The 19,904-nt window shown below is 40.4% G+C and overlaps 1 protein-coding gene across 1 annotated transcript in view; it reads left to right on the top strand.

The window, feature by feature from the left end:
* The first annotated feature begins 1,313 nt into the window (after window positions 1–1,313).
* Window positions 1,314–19,904, top strand: part of LOC139764996 (uncharacterized) — a 313,325-nt gene continuing 294,734 nt past the window's right edge. The window contains exon 1 of the mRNA XM_071692047.1: window positions 1,314–1,453. Within this exon, the coding sequence (XP_071548148.1) occupies window positions 1,433–1,453 (21 nt within the window). The 5' untranslated portion in view covers window positions 1,314–1,432. The remainder of the gene's footprint in view (window positions 1,454–19,904) is intronic.

The raw sequence follows: 19,904 nt of genomic DNA, 5'->3' as shown, positions 1-19,904 counted from the left end.
ACACACCTAGGAAACAGCCTTAGGAACGGAAATATGAAAATCCACTTTTAAAGCAAGGATCATGAAAGGGCAGATTATACATTTATAGTACACTGTTAAGAATAATGCAAATGAGCTACTCAAATAATTATTCAATAAATGAGAACGGAGAGAAAAGACATGGGAATTCAAGCAACAGACCACTACCTTTAATCTCTAGAAAATCACTAGACAAGAAATGAGAAATTAATGAGATTCTAGAACAGGGACAAAGGTGGTGAAGAAAAATAAGTCAAGTTTGGAAGTCTATAGAGACTGGAAAAGAGATATAATGGCCGAAGGAACATTATATAACAAGAGACCTGCATTAACCATTTTCATAAGGGAACACGACCTGCCACTGCTGTGGGTCAGGGATAGAAAATCAAAATCACTCAATTTTTTGGTGGCCAGAGGAGAACAGTGGAAGGAGCATGGCAACAAGACTACAACAACCATACACATCCAACCAAAAGCATGAACATTTTAGAAATCGGAAACAAAAAATATACAAAATTCTAAAGAACTGATATTTAGAGTTTGAAGAAAAAAGGCTTGAAAGAGGGAAGAAAGATAGAAACGATTATATGATATAGATTGTCGTAATCCAAACCAAAGCAGGACGCGTAAATGCAAATAAACCAATACACAGGGAGGGGCCAATGAAAGAGCGAAGCCACTCGAGTTCAAACGAACAGTAACGATTGTTGCTGAGGAATATGTTAGTTGTTAGTGATGTTGATGCCTGTTTAACTTATTTCCAAACTTTCTACAGAGGTACTTGTAACTGTGCTCACCTCTTTAATATTAAAAATAAAATCATTGTTTATTTTGAAATTAGCTGTCAGTCACCATGAAATCATTCTATTTGCTGTGATGATGGTTTTTAGCCAATATGAGGTCATTATACTTCTTATCCAACTTCATTATATACTGTGCTGTGTTATTCTTTACCATGTCATTAATTAAGTTAATCGTATCATGAGGACTATATTGGAAATACGTGTTTTGTGTATACTTTATTTGTAATTCTTGGTAAAACACGTAAATGTCTTCCTTGTCCATGCATTTAGCCTCTATCAACAAATAAAAATTCAAAACTCAATTGAAATAAAGGAAGGGATCCCACATGCATCACTATGAATCGAAAATCTTTCTTCTTTTCAAAATGAAATGCACATTATTCACTTTCTAAAAGTAAGACTAAAAAATACTTTATTAATTAATTCGTGTACAAAAAATAAACTTTATATACATGACAGACCAGTACAGTGTGAGCCTGGCGCATGCGCGACTCCAGACACACTGATTTCAAATGCTGGAGAGGCGGTATCCGCTTGCTTGGTGCTGAGCAGAAGTTTAATTTTCTTGGTGATATTTGTTGTGTTGGTGTTCTTGTTGGAAGGGAATAACAATGACGGATCCTTTTGTTCAGGTATGTGTTTTTTTTTATAGTGTTTATTGTCATTGATCAGGGAATCCTAGTTATTGGGAGTCCCAAACACAAGAGTGCAGATCGGGTATCAGACAGGGAATGTTTAGTTAAATGTTTTCCATAAGCTTTTTGTGTGATAGGTATTACTGCTTTTCTGTACTTTATTAAAGCACACTTTTTTACACATATTAGCTTCAGATAAAAATCATTTAGTTAATTACAAGCCCATAACCAAAACGTTCGCACCAACATGTTTAGTTAAATGTTTTCCATAAACTTTGTGTGTTATAGGTATTACTGTTTTTCTGTACTTCATTAAAGCACACTTTTTTTTTTTTTTTACACGTATATTAGTTTCAGATAAAAATCATTTAGTTAATTACAAGCCCATAACCAAAACGTTCGCTCCATGTTTAAAATTCCATTTTTACTCAAAGTAGCTGGTTATTTTGCCGACGAGTCGTTAAAAGTGGATCATGCATTATTTCGCCGACTAGTTTATGTTTAGTATATGATTAAGTTTTAGTGAAGGGGCACCATATCTGACACGGATTTCAGAACAACATTTCAACGGACTCTGTTTGAAAGACAAGTTCAGACTGGTAACGTGAGTTGGGGCAATATTTTAATAACAGATGATATGAAAGTGGGTAGAGACGAGTATGAGTGAGGAAAATGAGGGGCAAAAGTGAAATACTTAGAAAACAAAACCTATGAAATCTTACCTTTTGATATCCCAGTGAAGATGCTGACTGCAGGTTTAAATCCTTAGTGGTCAAGTCTGAATATTGCAGTTTTGCTATTGATCCAGTTGCTGGTGTGTAGAATCATAGAGTATCCATTCTTTCCTTCATCACTTGTCACGGTGATCCTTAAAGCACTCCAAGGATGGAACCTTGGTCAGTGATTTGCTCACATTTTTACTTCCTTGACACTGAAGTAGTTTCCTCTGAGACTCCTGTTTCAGTGGTTACCAAATTTTACTTTGGGTATGAGGTTTTCTCGTATATTAATTTTTTAGTATTATGTATGAAATATACCAACATGTTCCCCGTATTTATGAAGATGATTATGTAGTTTCATTTGAAATTTGTTGGTTGGTTGGTAAGGATATTCATTGTATGTATGGATCATGGTGAAGTGCCTGAGGATTGGCGGAATGCATACATAGTGCCGTTGTATAAAGGCAAAGGTGATAAAGGTGAGTGTTCAGATTACAGAGGCATTAGTTTGTTGAGTGTTCATGGAAAATTATATGGTAGGGTATTGATTGAGAGGGTAAAGGCATGTAAAGAGCATCCGATTGGGGAAGAGCAGTGTGGTTTCTGAAGTGGGAGAGGATGTGTAGATCAGGTGTTTGCTTTGAAGAACATATATGAGAAATACTTAGGAAAACAGATGGATTTGCATGTATGTAAGAAATGCATGGAAAAGATAGATGGATTTGTATGTGGCATTAATGGATCTGGAGAAGGCATATGATAGGGTTGATAGAGATGCTTTGTGGAAAGTTTTAGGAGTATATGATGTGGGAGATAAGTTGCTACCAGTGAAAAGTTTTTACCAACAATGTAAGGCATGTGTATGAGTAGGAAGAGAGGAGTGATTGGTTTCCAGTGAATGTCGGTTTGCTGCAGGGGGCGTGATGTTTCCATTGCTGTTTAATTTGTTTATGGATGGGGTGGTTTGGGAGGTGAATGGAAGAGTTTTGGAGAGAGGGGCAAGTATGCAGTAATTTGTAGATGAGAGGGCTTGGGAAGTGAGTCAGTTGTTGTTCGCTGATGATACAGCGTTGGTGGCTGATTCGGGTAACAAACTGCAGAGGTTGGTGACTGACTTTGGTAAATTGTGTGAAAGGAGAAAGTTGAGAGTGAATGTGAATTAGAGCAAGGTTATTAGGTTCAGTAGGATGGAGGAACAAGTTAATTGGGAGGTAAGTTAGAATGGAGAAAAACTGGAGGAAGTGAATTGTTTGAGATATCTTGGAGTGGATTTGGCAGTAGAAGGGACCATGGAAGTGGAAGTGAGTCATAGGGTGGGGGAGGGGGTGAAGGTTCTGGGAGCGTTGAAGAATGTGTGGAAGGCGAGAACATTATATTGGAGAGGAAAAATGGGTATGTTTTAAGGAATAGTGGTTCCAACAATGTTATATGGTTGCAAGGCATGGGCTATAGATAGGGTTGTGTGGAGGAGGGTGGATGTGTTGGAAATGAAGTGTTTGAGAACAATAAGTGGTGTGAGGTGCTTTGATTAAGTAATGTAATGGTAAGAGAGATGTGTGGTAATAAAAAGAGTGTGGTTGAGAGACCAGAAGAGGATGTGTTGAAATGGTTTGGACACATGGAGAGAATGAGTGAGGAAAGATTGACAAAGAGGATATATGTCAGAGATGGAGGGAAGAAGGAGAAGTGGGAGATGAAAGTGGAGGTGGAAGGATGGATTGAAAAAGATTTTGAGCGATTGGGGCCTTAACATACAGCAGAATGAAAGGCATGCAAGGAATAGAGTGAATTGGAACGATGTAGTATACTGGGGGCGATGTGCTGTCAGTGGATTGAACCAGGGCATGTGAGGTGTCTTGGGTAAACCATGGAAAGGTCTGTGGGGCCTGGATGTGGAAAGGGAGATGTGGTTTCGGAGCATTACACATGACAGCTAGAGACTGAGTGTGAATGATTGTCACATTTTTTGTCTTTTTCTGGCACTACCTTGCTGGAAGAGGGGGTCCTATATCCTGTGTGGCAGGGTGGCGACGGGAATGTATGAAGGCAGCAGGTATGAATATGTACATGTGTATATATGCATATGTCTGTGTATGTATATGTTGAAATTCGTATGTATGTATGTATATGTGCGTGTATGGGCATTTATGTATATATATATGTATATATGAGTGGTTGGGCCATTCTTCGTCTGTTTCCTTGCGCTACATTGCTGACGTGGGAAACAGCGATTAAGTATAGTAAGCGAAAATATTTCCATAGGTATTTGCGATTGTAGTTGTGATGATACATATGTCCCTGTATATCTCTGATGCCTGTTTCCACCTTGATCTCCCTCAAGGGAGAGGCCATGGCAATAGAGTCTTCGTAACTCATGAACTCTGGCTCTGTTTCTTAGCCTATAGTGCCTCACCCTTCACAGGTCACTGGCAGGGGGCAACTCTAGCACAGTGTTTGCAAAAGCTCCTACCTAATGTTCCCTCTGAATACTACTACTTAATGCCCCTGCCTTATGTTCCTACATGCTACTTCTACCTAATGCTCCTGCCTAAATATCCCAAACTACTGCTTCTATCTATTGATACTACCATTTTGCCTATAGGCAGGGCTAGCGCATGGTGCTCACTGCTTGAAGATCTAGAGTTAAGAAGAATGAGCAATGTGAGTCGTGTCAAATGTTATATATAACAAGACAAGATTGTATGTTTTCGAACAAAATGCCAGTAGTCCACAAGTAGGTAAGGCAGAAAGAAAAGACAGCTATCTGAGTCAGATGAGTGCAGCTTGACAACCACTGAAGTACTGGTTCACTATGCAGCTGTCTCTTACCTTCCTGATATCCAGTACTGGTAATTTACCTCCCTGGTTGATGGCTACCTACCAGCTTCTACTTATTAGTACTGATACATGGGTAGATTATTTTTTGTACATGTTTGCATTTTCCTGCATTTGCAAGGTAGCACCAGGAACAGATGAAGAAAAGCCGCATTTACTCGCATCCATTCTCTAGCTTTCAACTGTAATGCACCACAACCATAACCCCCTGTCCAAAATCAGACCCCACAGAACTTCCCATGGTTCCCCCAGCTACTTTGCATGCCCTCATTTAGTCCACTGACAGCACGTCTTCCCCTGTATACCACAGTGCTCCAGTTCACTGTATCATGTGCATGCCTTTCGCCCTTCTGCATGCTCAGACCTTGAGGATTCAGAATATATTTCACTCATTCCTTCCATCTTGAATTTGATCTCCCCTCTCTCCATGTCCTTTCCATTTTTGAGAAATGAATTCTCTTTGTCAAATTCTCCTCACTCCTTCTCTCCATGTGTTCAAACAGGTTCAGTGCACCCTCTTCAGCTCTCTCAACCAATTTCTTATTACTACATCTCTCTTCTGCACTTTTATTACCTACTCGATCAAACCACCTCACACTACATATTGTCCTCGTACACTGCATTTAATAACATGCATCTTCCTATGTAACGTCATCTACATCCATGTCTTACATCCATACAACACTCTTAGGACTACTGTACCTTCAAACATACCCATTTTCTCCCTCCCAGATAATGACGAATCCTTCCACACATTCCTCAGTGATCCCAAACCTTCATCTCCTCATCCACTCATGACTCATTTCCACATCAGTAGTTCCATTCACTGCCATGTCCACTCTGTCTGTCTAAAATGATTAACTTTCTTCATATTTTCTCTATTCTAACTCACACCTCAGCTAACCTGTTCCTCTGTTCTGCTAAACCTAATAACCTTGCTTTTGATTATATTTACCCTCAACTTCCTCCTTTTGCATCCCTTCCCATACTCACACCAGTGGTCTATCATCAGCAGACAACTGACTCATTCCCAGCCCCCACTCCACATCCTTTTCAGATTTCATACTCTACCTTCTCACCAGGACTCTAGCATTTACCTTTGTCACCAATTCATTCATAAACCTCTTATAATCAGCATCATAAAGTCTGATTCTTAAGAGGTGGGAGAGTTGTACAAATGCGGTATTATTTTTGTTTCCTATGTACAAGGGTTTTATTCACAAGTATGGAATACTACTCATGGCTGAGTTGGCTCATCCTCCACCTCTGTAAACTAGAGTGAAATCAAGAGCCTTCTATCCTTAATTCTCTTGGTATCACCTCTTTTCAACCTTTTCTTTCTGTATGCTGCATTATTGCTGCTCCCTTTCTATTGTATGAGTATTGATTTAGCCATTGTTCTCTTAAACTGTCTGCATGTGTCCCCTGCCCTCTAAGGTTTGGACCTGTGGCACTCATTTATGGTTGCTGCTTCTCACAGCTTTTGTGGTGAGGCTGGCTGGCTGGGTACATGAAATAAACTGTCTTTATTGTCAAACTACATACATGATACAAAATGAAATTTTTATAGCTAGGAGCTCAATTCAAGGTTAAAAAGTATAAGAATCATGAAATTTTTTTTTTTTTTTTTTTTTTTTTTTTTTTTTTTTTTGCTTTGTTGCTGTCTCCCGCGTTTGCGAGGTAGCGCAAGGAAACAGACGAAAGAAATGGCCCAACCCACCCCCATACACATGTATATACATACATCCACACGCAAAATATACATACCTACTCAGCTTTCCATGGTTTACCCCAGACGCTTCACATGCCCCGATTCAATCCACTGACAGCACGTCAACCCCGGTATACCACATCGCTCCAATTCACTCTATTCCTTGCCCTCCTTTCACCCTCCTGCATGTTCAGGCCCCGATCACACAAAATCTTTTTCACTCCATCTTTCCACCTCCAATTTGGTCTCCCTCTTCTCCTCGTTCCCTCCACCTCCAACACATATATCCTCTTGGTCAATCTTTCCTCACTCATTCTCTCCATGTGCCCAAACCATTTCAAAACACCCTCTTCTGCTCTCTCAACCACGCTCTTTTTATTTCCACACATCTCTCTTACCCTTACGTTACTTACTCGATCAAACCACCTCAGACCACACATTGTCCTCAAACATCTCATTTCCAGCACATCCATCCTCCTGCGCACAACTCTATCCATAGCCCACGCCTCGCAACCATACAACATTGTTGGAACCACTATTCCTTCAAACATACCCATTTTTGCTTTCCGAGATAATGTTCTCGACTTCCACACATTCTTCAAGGCTCCCAGAATTTTCGCCCCCTCCCCCACCCTATGATCCACTTCCACTTCCATGGTTCCATCCGCTGCCAGATCCACTCCCAGATATCTAAAACACTTCACTTCCTCCAGTTTTTCTCCATTCAAACTCACCTCCCAATCGACTTGACCCTCAACCCTACTGTACCTAATAACCTTGCTCTTATTCACATTTACTCTTAACTTTCTTCTTTCACACACTTTACCAAACTCAGTCACCAGCTTCTGCAGTTTCTCACATGAATCAGCCACCAGCGCTGTATCATCAAAAATGAAATATGAATTATATAATATCACAAAAGTACCACATAAGATATCACATAAAGAATCATCTATTGCACTCAGAAGGTATTTCACAGAGGAGTTTACAGTGTATTTAGATGGTTAAATAGTAGAATGCTTTTCCTGAGTCTGTCGGTACATTGTATAGTTAGAAACAGTTCTTCCTGATCATAAAAATACAATGTATTGGTGTAGAGGATGGGTTGCAACATACATGATCTCCACCTGCTTCAGTGCACATACCGATACAGCATATTTGATGTTTTAGTGTTTGAATCCAATTTCTGAGCTTAACAATTTTCACGTTTATTTCTATCTTTACTGTTTAGCTTGCCATGCCAGGCAGTAATTGAAATAACATAAAATTGATTCTATGGTTGACCTATAAAAAAAGATAAATGATTGCATTGTCTGTATGTAGACTATTTAAGATACAAGGTGCAATCTTTGATTACTTATACACCATATCAATATTTGCACCACCTTTTAGCTGGTCATCTATGATAAGCTTAGATACTTGTACTCACTCTTTCTACATTTTCATCCTCAATTGTAATTAAGTCTTATACATGTAGTTTTTTTTCCTAAAATCTGTTATCATTGCTTTAGTTTTCTTTACATTCAAGTGCAGATAATTTTTTTTACATCACTCAACAAAGCAATTAACCTGTACAATATAATAATTACAATTATCATACAGTTATTCCTGTGATTACTGAATCATCAGCATATTTTGAAATAGTTCAATTGCTGAAAACACTTCTACAGTTGTCAGTATACAAACTGAACAAAGTGGTGGACATAATGCATCCCTGGGGTGCACCTATATTGGTAAAGGTTATTTTAGACCTATTTTTATCTCTCTTGGTATTCTGTGGCCTTTTAAAAAGCTGAAGATCCATTTCAGTAAGTTACAGTTTACATCCATCCCTAATCGTTTTTTTAACAAAAATTCTAGCTGGACTGTATTGAAGGCAGAGCTAAAATCATTGTATAAGATTCTTGCTTGGGAGTTATGGCTGTTATGATGCATCTTTCTTCCCATGAACAGCTAGGCTGTGGAATTCTCTTCTTTTGTCATTCCTTCTTCGTACAACTTTTCTTCTTTTGAGTCAGGTCCGTGAACAATGTCAGAACCCTAATTGATTTATCTTTATCTACCATTTTTGATATTTCTTTCCCCCCAAGATGGCCAACGCTGGGGCATGTTATTTGCCTGTGCCATGTCAGGCATTATGAAAGATAAGATAAACAACCTTGTGACATCACATACTGGCCTTCAACTGGAACAACACCCCCCCCTCCTCCTCTCTCTCTCTCTCTCTCTCTCTCTCTCTCTCTCTAAATGTGAATAAGAGCAAGGTTATTAGGTACAGTAGGGTTGAGGGTCAAGTCAATTAGGAGGTAAGTTTGAATGGAGAAAAACTGGAGGAAGTAAAGTGTTTTAGATATCTGGGAGTGGATCTGGCAGCGGATGGAACCATGGAAGCGGAAGTGAATCATAGGGTGGGGGAGGGGGCGAAAATCCTGGGAGCCTTGAAGAATGTGTGGAAGTCGAGAACATTATCTCGGAAAGCAAAAATGGGTATGTTTGAAGGAATAGTGGTTCCAACAATGTTGTATGGTTGCGAGGCGTGGGCTATGGATAGAGTTGTGCGCAGGAGGGTGGATGTGCTGGAAATGAGATGTTTGAGGACAATGTGTGGTGTGAGGTGGTTTGATTCGAGTAAGTATGTAAGGATAAGAGAGATGTGTGGAAATAAAAAGAGCGTGGTTGAGAGAGCAGAAGAGGGTGTTTTGAAATGGTTTGGGCACATGGAGAGAATGAGTGAGGAAAGATTGACCAAGAGGATATATGTGTTGGAGGTGGAGGGAACGAGGAGAAGTGGGAGACCAAATTGGAGGTGGAAAGATGGAGTGAAAAAGATTTTGTGTGATCGGGGCCTGAACATGCAGGAGGGTGAAAGGAGGGCAAGGAATAGAGTGAATTGGATCGATGTGGTATACCAGGGTTGACGTGCAGTCAGTGGATTGAATCAGGGCATGTGAAGCGTCTGGGGTAAACCATGGAAAGCTGTGTAGGTATGTATATTTGCGTGTGTGGACGTATGTATATACATGTGTATGGGGGTGGATTGGGCCATTTCTTTCGTCTGTTTCCTGGCGCTACCTCGCAAATGCAGGACACAGCGACAAAAAAAAAACTATATATATATATATATATATATATATATATATATATATATATATATATATATATATATATATATATTTTTTTTTTTTGCCGCTGTATATGGAAGTATATATGGAAGTAAGGGGGGTGGGGGAGGAATGGGATGTATTTAGGGAATCAGTGATGGATTGCGCAAAAGATGCTTGTGGCATGAGAAGAGTGGGAGGTGGGTTGATTAGAAACGGTAGTGAGTGGTGGGATGAAGAAGTAAGATTATTAGTGAAAGAGAAGAGAGAGGCATTTGGACGATTTTTGCAGGGAAAAAATGCAATTGAGTGGGAGATGTATAAAAGAAAGAGACAGGAGGTCAAGAAAAAGGTGCAAGAGGTGAAAAAGAGGGCAAATGAGTGTTGGGGTGAGAGAGTATCATTAAATTTTAGGGAGAATAAAAAGAAGTTCTGGAAGGAGGTAAATAAAGTGTGTAAGACAAGGGAGCAAATGGAAACTTCAGTGAAGGGCGCAAATGGGGAGGTGATAACAAGTAGTGGTGATGTGAGAAGGAGATGGAGTGAGTATTTTGAAGGTTTGTTGAATGTGTTTGATGATAGAGTGGCAGATGTAGGGTGTTTTGGTCGAGGTGGTGTGCAAAGTGAGAGGGTTAGGGAAAATGATTTGGTAAACAGAGAAGAGGTAGTAAAAGCTTTGCGGAAGATGAAAGCCGGCAAGGCAGCAGGTTTGGATGGTATTGCAGTGGAATTTATTAAAAAAGGGGGTGACTGTATTATTGACTGGTTGGTAAGGTTATTTAATGTATGTATGACTCATTGTGAGGTGCCTGAGGATTGGCGGAATGCGTGCATAGTGCCATTGTACAAAGGCAAAGGGGATAAGAGTGAGTGCTCAAATTACAGAGGTATAAGTTTGAGTGTTCCTGGTAAATTATATGGGAGGGTATTGATTGAGAGGGTGAAGGCATGTACAGAGCATCAGATTGGGGAAGAGCAGTGTGGTTTCAGAAGTGGTAGAGAATGTGTGGATCAGGTGTTTGCTTTGAAGAATGTATGTGAGAAATACTTAGAAAAGCAAATGGATTTGTATGTAGCATTTATGGATCTGGAGAAGGCATATGATAGAGTTGATAGAGATGCTCTGTGGAAGGTATTAAGAATATATGGTGTGGGAGGAAAGTTGTTAGAAGCAGTGAAAAGTTTTTATCGAGGGTGTAAGGCATGTGTACGTGTAGGAAGAGAGGAAAGTGATTGGTTCTCAGTGAATATAGGTTTGCGGCAGGGGTGTGTGATGTCTCCATGGTTGTTTAATTTGTTTATGGATGGGGTTGTTAGGGAGGTAAATGTAAGAGTTTTGGAAAGAGGGGCAAGTATGAAGTCTGTTGGGGATGAGAGAGCTTGGGAAGTGAGTCAGTTGTTGTTCGCTGATGATACAGCGCTGGTGGCTGATTCATGTGAGAAACTGCAGAAGCTGGTGACTGAGTTTGGAAAAGTGTGTGGAAGAAGAAAGTTAAGAGTAAATGTGAATAAGAGCAAGGTTATTAGGTACAGTAGGGTTGAGGGTCAAGTCAATTGGGAGGTGAGTTTGAATGGAGAAAAACTGGAGGAAGTGAAGTGTTTTAGATATCTGGGAGTGGATCTGGCAGCGGATGGAACCATGGAAGCGGAAGTGGATCATAGGGTGGGGGAGGGGGCGAAAATCCTGGGGGCCTTGAAGCATGTGTGGAAGTCGAGAACATTATCTCGGAAAGCAAAAATGGGTATGTTTGAAGGAATAGTGGATCCAACAATGTTGTATGGTTGCGAGGCATGGGCTATGGATAGAGTTGTGCGCATGAGGATGGATGTGCTGGAAATGAGATGTTTGAGGACAATGTGTGGTGTGAGGTGGTTCGATCGAGTGAGTAGCGTAAGGGTAAGAGAGATGTGTGGAAATAAAAAGAGCGTGGTTGAGAGAGCAGAAGAGGGTGTTTTGAAGTGGTTTGGGCACATGGAGAGGATGAGTGAGGAAAGATTGACCAAGAGGATATATGTGTCGGAGGTGGAGGGAACAAGGAGAAGAGGGAGACCAAATTGGAGGTGGAAAGATGGAGTGAAAAAGATTTTGTGTGATCGGGGACTGAACATGCAGGAGGGTGAAAGGAGGGCAAGGAATAGAGTGAATACGAGCGATGTGGTATACCGGGGTTGACGTGCTGTCAGTGGATTGAATCAAGGCATGTGAAGCGTCTGGGGTAAACCATGGAAAGCTGTGTAGGTATGTATATTTGCGTGTGTGGACGTATGTATATACATGTGTATGGGGGGGGGGGTTGGGCCATTTCTTTTGTCTGTTTCCTTGCGCTACCTCGCAAATGCGGGAGACAGCGACAAAGTATAATAAATATAAATATATATATATATATATATATATATATATATATATATATATATATATATATATATATATATATATATATATGTTTGCTTTGAAGAATGTATTTGAGAAATACTTAGAAAAGCAAATGGATTTGTATGTAGCTTTTATGTATCTGGAGAAGGCATATGATAGAGTTGATAGAGATGCTCTGTGGAAGGTATTAAGAATATATGGTGTGGGAGGCAAGTTGTTAGAAGCAGTGAAAAGTTTTTATCGAGGATGTAAGGCATGTGTACGTGTAGGAAGAGAGGAAAGTGATTGGTTCTCAGTGAATGTAGGTTTGCGGCAGGGGTGTGTGATGTCTCCATGGTTGTTTAATTTGTTTATGGATGGGGTTGTTAGGGAGGTAAATGCAAGAGTTTTGGAAAGAGGGGCAAGTATGAAGTCTGTTGGGGATGAGAGAGCTTGGGAATTGAGTCAGTTGTTGTTCGCTGATGATACAGTGCTGGTGGCTGATTCATGTGAGAAACTGCAGAAGCTGGTGACTGAGTTTGGTAAAGTGTGTGGAAGAAGAAAGTTAAGAGTAAATGTGAATAAGAGCAAGGTTATTAGGTACAGTAGGGTTGAGGGTCAAGTCAATTGGGAGGTGAGTTTGAATGGAGAAAAACTGGAGGAAGTGAAGTGTTTTAGATATCTGGGAGTGGATCTGGCAGCGGATGGAACCATGGAAGCGGAAGTGGATCATAGGGTGGGGGAGGGGGCGAAAATTCTGGGGGCCTTGAAGAATGTGTGGAAGTCGAGAACATTATCTCGGAAAACAAAAATGGGTATGTTTGAAGGAATAGTGGTTCCAACAATGTTGTATGGTTGCGAGGCGTGGGCTATGGATAGAGTTGTGCGCAGGAGGATGGATGTGCTGGAAATGAGATGTTTGAGGACAATGTGTGGTGTGAGGTGGTTCGATCGAGTGAGTAACGTAAGGGTAAGAGAGATGTGTGGAAATAAAAAGAGCGTTGTTGAGAGAGCAGAAGAGGGTGTTTTGAAATGGTTTGGGCACATAGAGAGAATGATTGAGGAAAGATTGACCAAGAGGATATATGTGTCGGAGGTGGAGGGAACGAGGAGACGAGGGAGACCAAATTGGAGGTGGAAAGATGGATTGAAAAAGATTTTGTGTGATCGGGGCCTGAACATGCAGGAGGGTGAAAGGAGGGCAAGAAATAGAGTGAATTGGAGCGATGTGGTATACCGGGGTTGACGTGCTGTCAGTGGATTGAATCAAGGCATGTGAAGCGTCTGGGGTAAACCATGGAAAGCTGTGTAGGTATGTATATTTGCGTGTGTGGACGTATGTATATACATGTGTATGGGGGGGGTTGGGCCATTTCTTTCGTCTGTTTCCTTGCGCTACCTCGCAAACGCGGGAGACAGCGACAAAGTATAATAAAAAAAAATAAAATAATATATATATATAGATAGATAGATAGATACCGGGGTCGACTTGCCTGTAAATGGATTGACCCAGGGCATGTGAAGCATCTGGGGTAAACCATGGAAAGTTTTGTGGGGCCTGGATGTGGAAATGGAGCTGTGGTTTCGGTGCATTATACATGACAGCTAGAGACTGAATGTGAATGAATGTGGCCTTTGTTGTCTTTTCCTAGCGCTACCTTGCGCACATGCGGGGGGAGGGGGGGTTGTCATTTGATGTGTGGCAGGATGGCGACGGGGATGAATAAGGGCAGACAATGAATTATGTGCATGTGTAAGTATGTATATGTCTGTGTGTGTATTTATATATGTATACGTTGAGATGTATAGGTATGTATTTGTGCGTGTGTGGACGTGTATGTATATACATGTGTATGTGGGTGGATTGGGCTATTCTTTCGTCTTTTCCTTGCACTACCTCTCTAACGTGGGAGACAGCGACAAAGTATGATAAATGAATAAATATAAATATATATATATTGGAGGCTTCAGTCACAGATAGAAGTACACCAAAAGGCTAGGCCTTAATTGAAATATAGAGAGGTTAATGAAAGTGAAAGATAAGAGACAACGGAAAGTTTCCATTAATTTTTGGAGGAAGTGCCAGTCATAGTTATATGTAAAGACATGAGAGAGTAGAGAGTTCCAAAGGTACGAGGTGTGAGGAAAGAATCAGTTATCAAAATGACTCGCCCTTGAGTTGCCAAGAGCCACACTGTAATCGTGTGATGCAGAAGCTTGCTGAGTATTGCAAGATCTAGCTATTGATGGAGGCACACGAGCAGCCAGCACTTGGGAGTGAAAACCAAAATGATACCTATAGAAGAGGAAAAGTGAACCATTATTGCAGCATAGGGCAAATGGAAGTTAGCTTGGGAGTTGATAAGTCAGACCATTTTCACCTCAACCATCAAGTAAGGTTGCAGAGCTAGAACCAGCTTAGATGTGAGAGCAATAATCCATGCAGGGATGGATCAGTCCTTTGTATAAACAGAGTAACTTTTCAGAGGAAAAGAAATTTTGACATCTAAACATGACTATCAATTTCTTGGAGGCAGACATAACTGTTTCCATAATGTGGGTTTTTCGAGATACAGTAGATGTTACAGTAATACCAAGTTTGTTCATTGAGTTAAGAGATGGAATTACAGAATCATATCATGCATAAGGCCAAAACTAGATTTTATTTCAACATCTAAGGCTCCAGTCACTGACAAGAGTCCATATCAAGGCCGGGCCTTAAATGAAATATAGAGAGAAATATAACATGGAAAAAGAAAGTTAAAGGGAAAGTATTTACAAATTTTAAAGAAAGTGAAAAACCTGTCTCCTAAAATGTATCAGATCATATTTAGTAGGAAAGTCATGAAAAGGTAGAGTTCCTAAGCTTTGATGTGTAGGGAAAGAAGTAGGTATCAAAATGGTCCACCCTTGAGTTGCTGATGGCCACACAATAATCATGGGATGCAGCAGTGTGCCATGTAGTGCGTGGTCTAGTTAATGGTGTGGGCACACAAGCAGTCAGCTTTTGGGACAGAAACCATTGTAATACCTATAGAAGAGGGAAAGTGAACCAACATTGCATCGTAGGGCAAGGGGTCAAGTTTGGAAGTAAGCCTGGGACAGTTTATATGTAGGACCACTTTTGATTCAACTCTGTCAAGTAAGGATGCAGTGCTCCATACAAGGGAGAATCAGTCCCTTGTATAAATGGAGCTACTGTTTGGAAGAGAAGTTTCGACATCTAAACAGGACACAGTTTCATAGAGGTGGACTTAGCTATTTCTGTTATGTGGGGTTTCCAAGAAAGAGTGGATATTACAGTAATACCAGGTATGGTCATTGAATCGAGAGATGGATTTACTGAACCATCAAAGGAGAGACGAGAGTTGTGAGGAGTTTTTCATAGAGATGGGTAGAAAGTGTGTCTTGCAGGCATTAAACTTGATAGGATTTTGTGTACCCCACTGAGATATCCTGTCCATGTGTGAGATTATTGAGAAAGCTGTGTTAAAACGAGGTGCAGATCGAGTGAGAGAAGGGGGAGCAGAAATGAAGGATGTGAATGAATGCAGTGTTAGTTGTTAGCATATGAGTGCATTGGATTATTTGTGGAGGAGCACATATTGCTGAAAAAAAAGGAGAAAAATTGAAGGGGACAGGACAGAACCTTGAGGGACACCACTGTTGTTGGAGAAAAAGGGGGAGGCTGATCCATTGACAACCACAGAAATAGATCAGCTGAAGGAGAAGCTAGATATGAAGGAGCAGAGTGAGGGAGGGAACCCAAAATAGGGAAGCATACAGATGAGACCCTACTGCCACAGTAAAACCTTAAATATGTCAAGGGCAACTACACATGACTCCCCAAAATCTTTCAGGGATGATGACAAGATATTAGTAAGATAGGAAAGAATATCATCAGTGGATCTCACCTTATGGAAGCCATACCGGTGATCAGAGAGAAGACTGTGATTTTCAAGGTGTTTAAGGATATGGGAGTTAGGAGGGACTTAAAGACTTTGGAAATAGTAGATGTCAAAGCAATAAGATGATAGAGGGGACAGAACGGGCTCCCTTCTCAGGGATGGTATGTATCAATGTATGCTTCCAAGGAGAAGGAAAAGTTTTGGTTTTTGGACAGAAACAGAATAGGCGAGCAAGTTCAGAGGCATACTCTTTCAGTACACAGGGATGGATGCCATCAGGACCATAAGTCTTGCTTATTTCCAGAGAAGGAAGCACTTTTTGATCAGTATGAAAAGAGTTTATGGGATAGGGCAAATGGTTAGTAAGAGGACTATCAGGGGTGGAAGGAATGTTAGGGTAATCCAAGGGTGAGTTAGAGAAGAAATGGGAACTAAAGGGAGTTGCTTTGTCTATTGGAGAGACAGCTACAGTACTGCCAGAGCAGAAATGTGAAGGGAAGGTTGAGTGACAGAAGTTGTTAGAGATGCCCTAGCTAAAGACCAGAAACACCTATCAGATGACTAGGAGAGGTTTTTGCACTTCCTTTGAATAAAGGAATGCTTTGCCTCATGGAGAACATGCTTGTAGTGATTACAGGCAGTGATAAAAGCTGAATGGGAGCCAGAGGAAGGAGAGTTTTTCCAAGGTTTTTTATGCCTGATCCCTTGCCTGAATGACCTCAGAGCCGGAACAATTGAATCATGTATTGGATGAAGAGGTCGTCTTGGAGGAAGACGGGATAAACTGCTTCCATTCTCACATGAATAACCTCTGCTATGCATTTATTGGAGACAGAAGCATCACCACATAAGAGATGATGATTTACCCAAGGAAAGGCAGAAAAGAAGTTTCATAAGTTATTCCAGTCAGCTTTGCTGAGGTGCCAGTATTTACACTCAGAAGGGGCTGCTGGAGGGGAAGTTGCTGTTAGAAAACATACATTTCTGAATGTATAATCAGATGGACCAATTGGGGGAGAGATTGTTTAATTACAGTGGGATGGACTAGAGGAGAAAAACAAATTCAGAATATTAGCAGAGTAGTCACAACGGTCAGGAATATGGGTTGGGTGGGAGATAATTTGCTCTAAATCATTGAGTGTGAGCTTCAACCCCTTCAATGCCTCTCGAGATTGATCACTGGACGTAAAATGCACAAAGATCTAATAGAGAAGGGTCACAGGAGGACAACAAAGATAGCATAGTACCAAAGTTAAGAGAGCTGAGCTCCAGGTAAAATAGAGGCTTTAAATCTGCCTGCCATGGAATAGAGAAGAGTAAGAGGTAACCTGATTACTTTGTTTTTGTAACATAGATGACATGCATGCTTGGTTTCTTCCTGCCAGTTCATATACCCTAGTTCAATCCATTAACAACACATTGCCCCCTATATATCAGTTTGTTTTATCCTATACATGCCATACATTCTCTTGCATGTTTAGGCCCCAAGCATTCTAATCTTTTTCCTTTACATCCTTCTTTCTCCTGTTTGATTTCCCTTTCTCCTTGTTTCCTTTACTTCTGACACATTCCTTCTGTGCCAACCTCTCTACACTCTCTCTCTCTATAAATCCAAGCCATTTTAACACAAACTCTTCCTCTCTCTCAAACATACTATTCTCATTACCACACCTCCCTCTTCCCCTATTATTTCTTACTTGATCAATCTTTCTCACATCACATATTGTCCTAAGATTTTGCTTTTCCCACATATTTACCCTTGTACATACCTTCCCATCTATAGCTCATGTCTCATCTCACAACTGTTAGGACTGTATCTTCTAACATACTTCACTGTTAGCTCTTTGTGCTTCTGTAGGTGCAGACTAAATCTGAGAAATTCTTTGTCCCTATACTTTAAAGCTACTGTTCTCTAATATTTGTCAGCAGTCAGTGTGTCTCCTTAACTATTCTCCAAATGTGGGGCTATGGAGACAGGTTAGAGTGAGAGACTTAATTAGTTTTCATACACAGAATCCTGAGGCTTGTTTCCTGCTGGCTTCAGTATATGGAAAAACTCCTCTTCACCTCCCAATACATTTACAAAGGCAATGTTACACTTACATTTTATTACTTTGTCATCTCTCCTTTGGTCTTGATTACTACCTTTAGATGTCTAGGCATGGAATTGGCAAGGTTCCTGATGTATTCTAGGTCCATGTTTTAGGTCCATTGGGTTTTGATCAGAATGAGGCAAGGCACTGATAAGGTGTTGCATGGAGCAGCTGCCTCAATGTATATTCTGAGTGCTGAATGCTCTTAGAAATCTCATTTATCCACATTTTCTTGCTTCTAAGTGAGAATTCAGGCTTTCTTCTCAAAGGAAACAAGCCAACCACTTTGAAGTGCAGGGAGGAAGAAATATAGTGCACAGAAGCAAAATTCCCTAAATGAAGTGGTATCCTGGAAGAGTAAACAAAGAACAATGTTGCTTCAAGAGATGCCTGAGGCACATTAAGGCTGGTTGCTGATGCTCTTACTATTAGAAACACTAGTCTCAGCAACCAGATGTACAGTGATCTCTCCCTAAGAGCATCATGTGCTTGTACCCACAGTAAACCTTAGTTATATATCACCTTTGGAAATGTATGAGGGGCAGACAGCATTTTTTGTGGACACTGTAGAAATCTTATTGAGGGCTTCTTTCACTTTGTCTAGTCTGTTTAGGTCCCCTTGTAGATTAGAGTAAAGATATGGTGCATTTATATAAGGTTAAGAGACTGGGCAACAAGACTGTATGCTTAACCTTCTCCCTCTAACACAAGTAATCAGTCAGCATGTTGTAGTCTCATCTCTTGCTCCAAAACCCTTATACATACCTTCCACACTGCCTTGTATATTAAAGAATTAACTATATATTAACACAGTAATTATTACCAAAGTAAGCAACAATTAACAAAGTAATTAACTTCATACAGCTTTATGCAGATTCATTTTCATTAAGAACTAGCTATGCCTCTTTCTTTATACTTGCACACATGCCAACTCTCCCAATAAAATCTCTCTGCATTGAGTAGTTCTCCATTTATCCCATGCATCCATAGCACCTGCTATAAGACATCTCTGTTAACCCTATCATATGCTTTCTCTAGATCTGAACTTGCCATGTACAGTATAGGTTTTTCCATACGTTTTTACACATGTTGAAAGGAAACATCTTGTTGGCATACCTGTCTTTCCTGAAGCCACATTGTTCCTCCACTTTCAGCTGCAAACTCAGCTGTCATATACCTCAGTAGTTTAAAGATTAATTTTTGTTTTTGCTTTTATATACATGAGGTGAGTTGCCAGTTCTCAGGCACCAAACCTCAGGCTCTATACATTAGACAGCTTTACTAACTAGTCAACAATATCATTACCTTCTATCTTGGGAACCTAAACTGCAATTCCATTCTGTCCTGACATAAGCCATATTAATGGCTGATGTTATAAGAGTTTCACAGGAAATATTTACTTTTACTCAGACTGGAAAAATGACAAAATCACACAAAGCCTAAGATAATGGAAAAGGATGTATCAAGTGCAGATATTGATCTGGGGGGAAAACTAAGCAAATGCATGAATGACTTGTCCTGAAGACAAGTTATGGTGAAAACTAACCAAAAGGGATTGCCAGGGAAAGCCCCATGGTGATAACTTATGGCAGGCATAACATAGGAGCTTGTCTTTTAATAGGAGGAGGCTCTAATATTCAGGGGAGGCCAGATGGGCTTGTTATGAGCATTGCATTCTCATGTTCTGTAGTTAGATTGTGATATTTGCTAGGGAAGGAAGAGATAGAT

This window comes from Panulirus ornatus, chromosome 52 (genome assembly GCF_036320965.1).
Source record: "Panulirus ornatus isolate Po-2019 chromosome 52, ASM3632096v1, whole genome shotgun sequence".
Taxonomy (NCBI): domain Eukaryota; kingdom Metazoa; phylum Arthropoda; class Malacostraca; order Decapoda; family Palinuridae; genus Panulirus; species Panulirus ornatus.
Note: the sequence above shows the minus strand (reverse complement) of the source record. Positions and strands in the feature narration are given on the sequence as shown.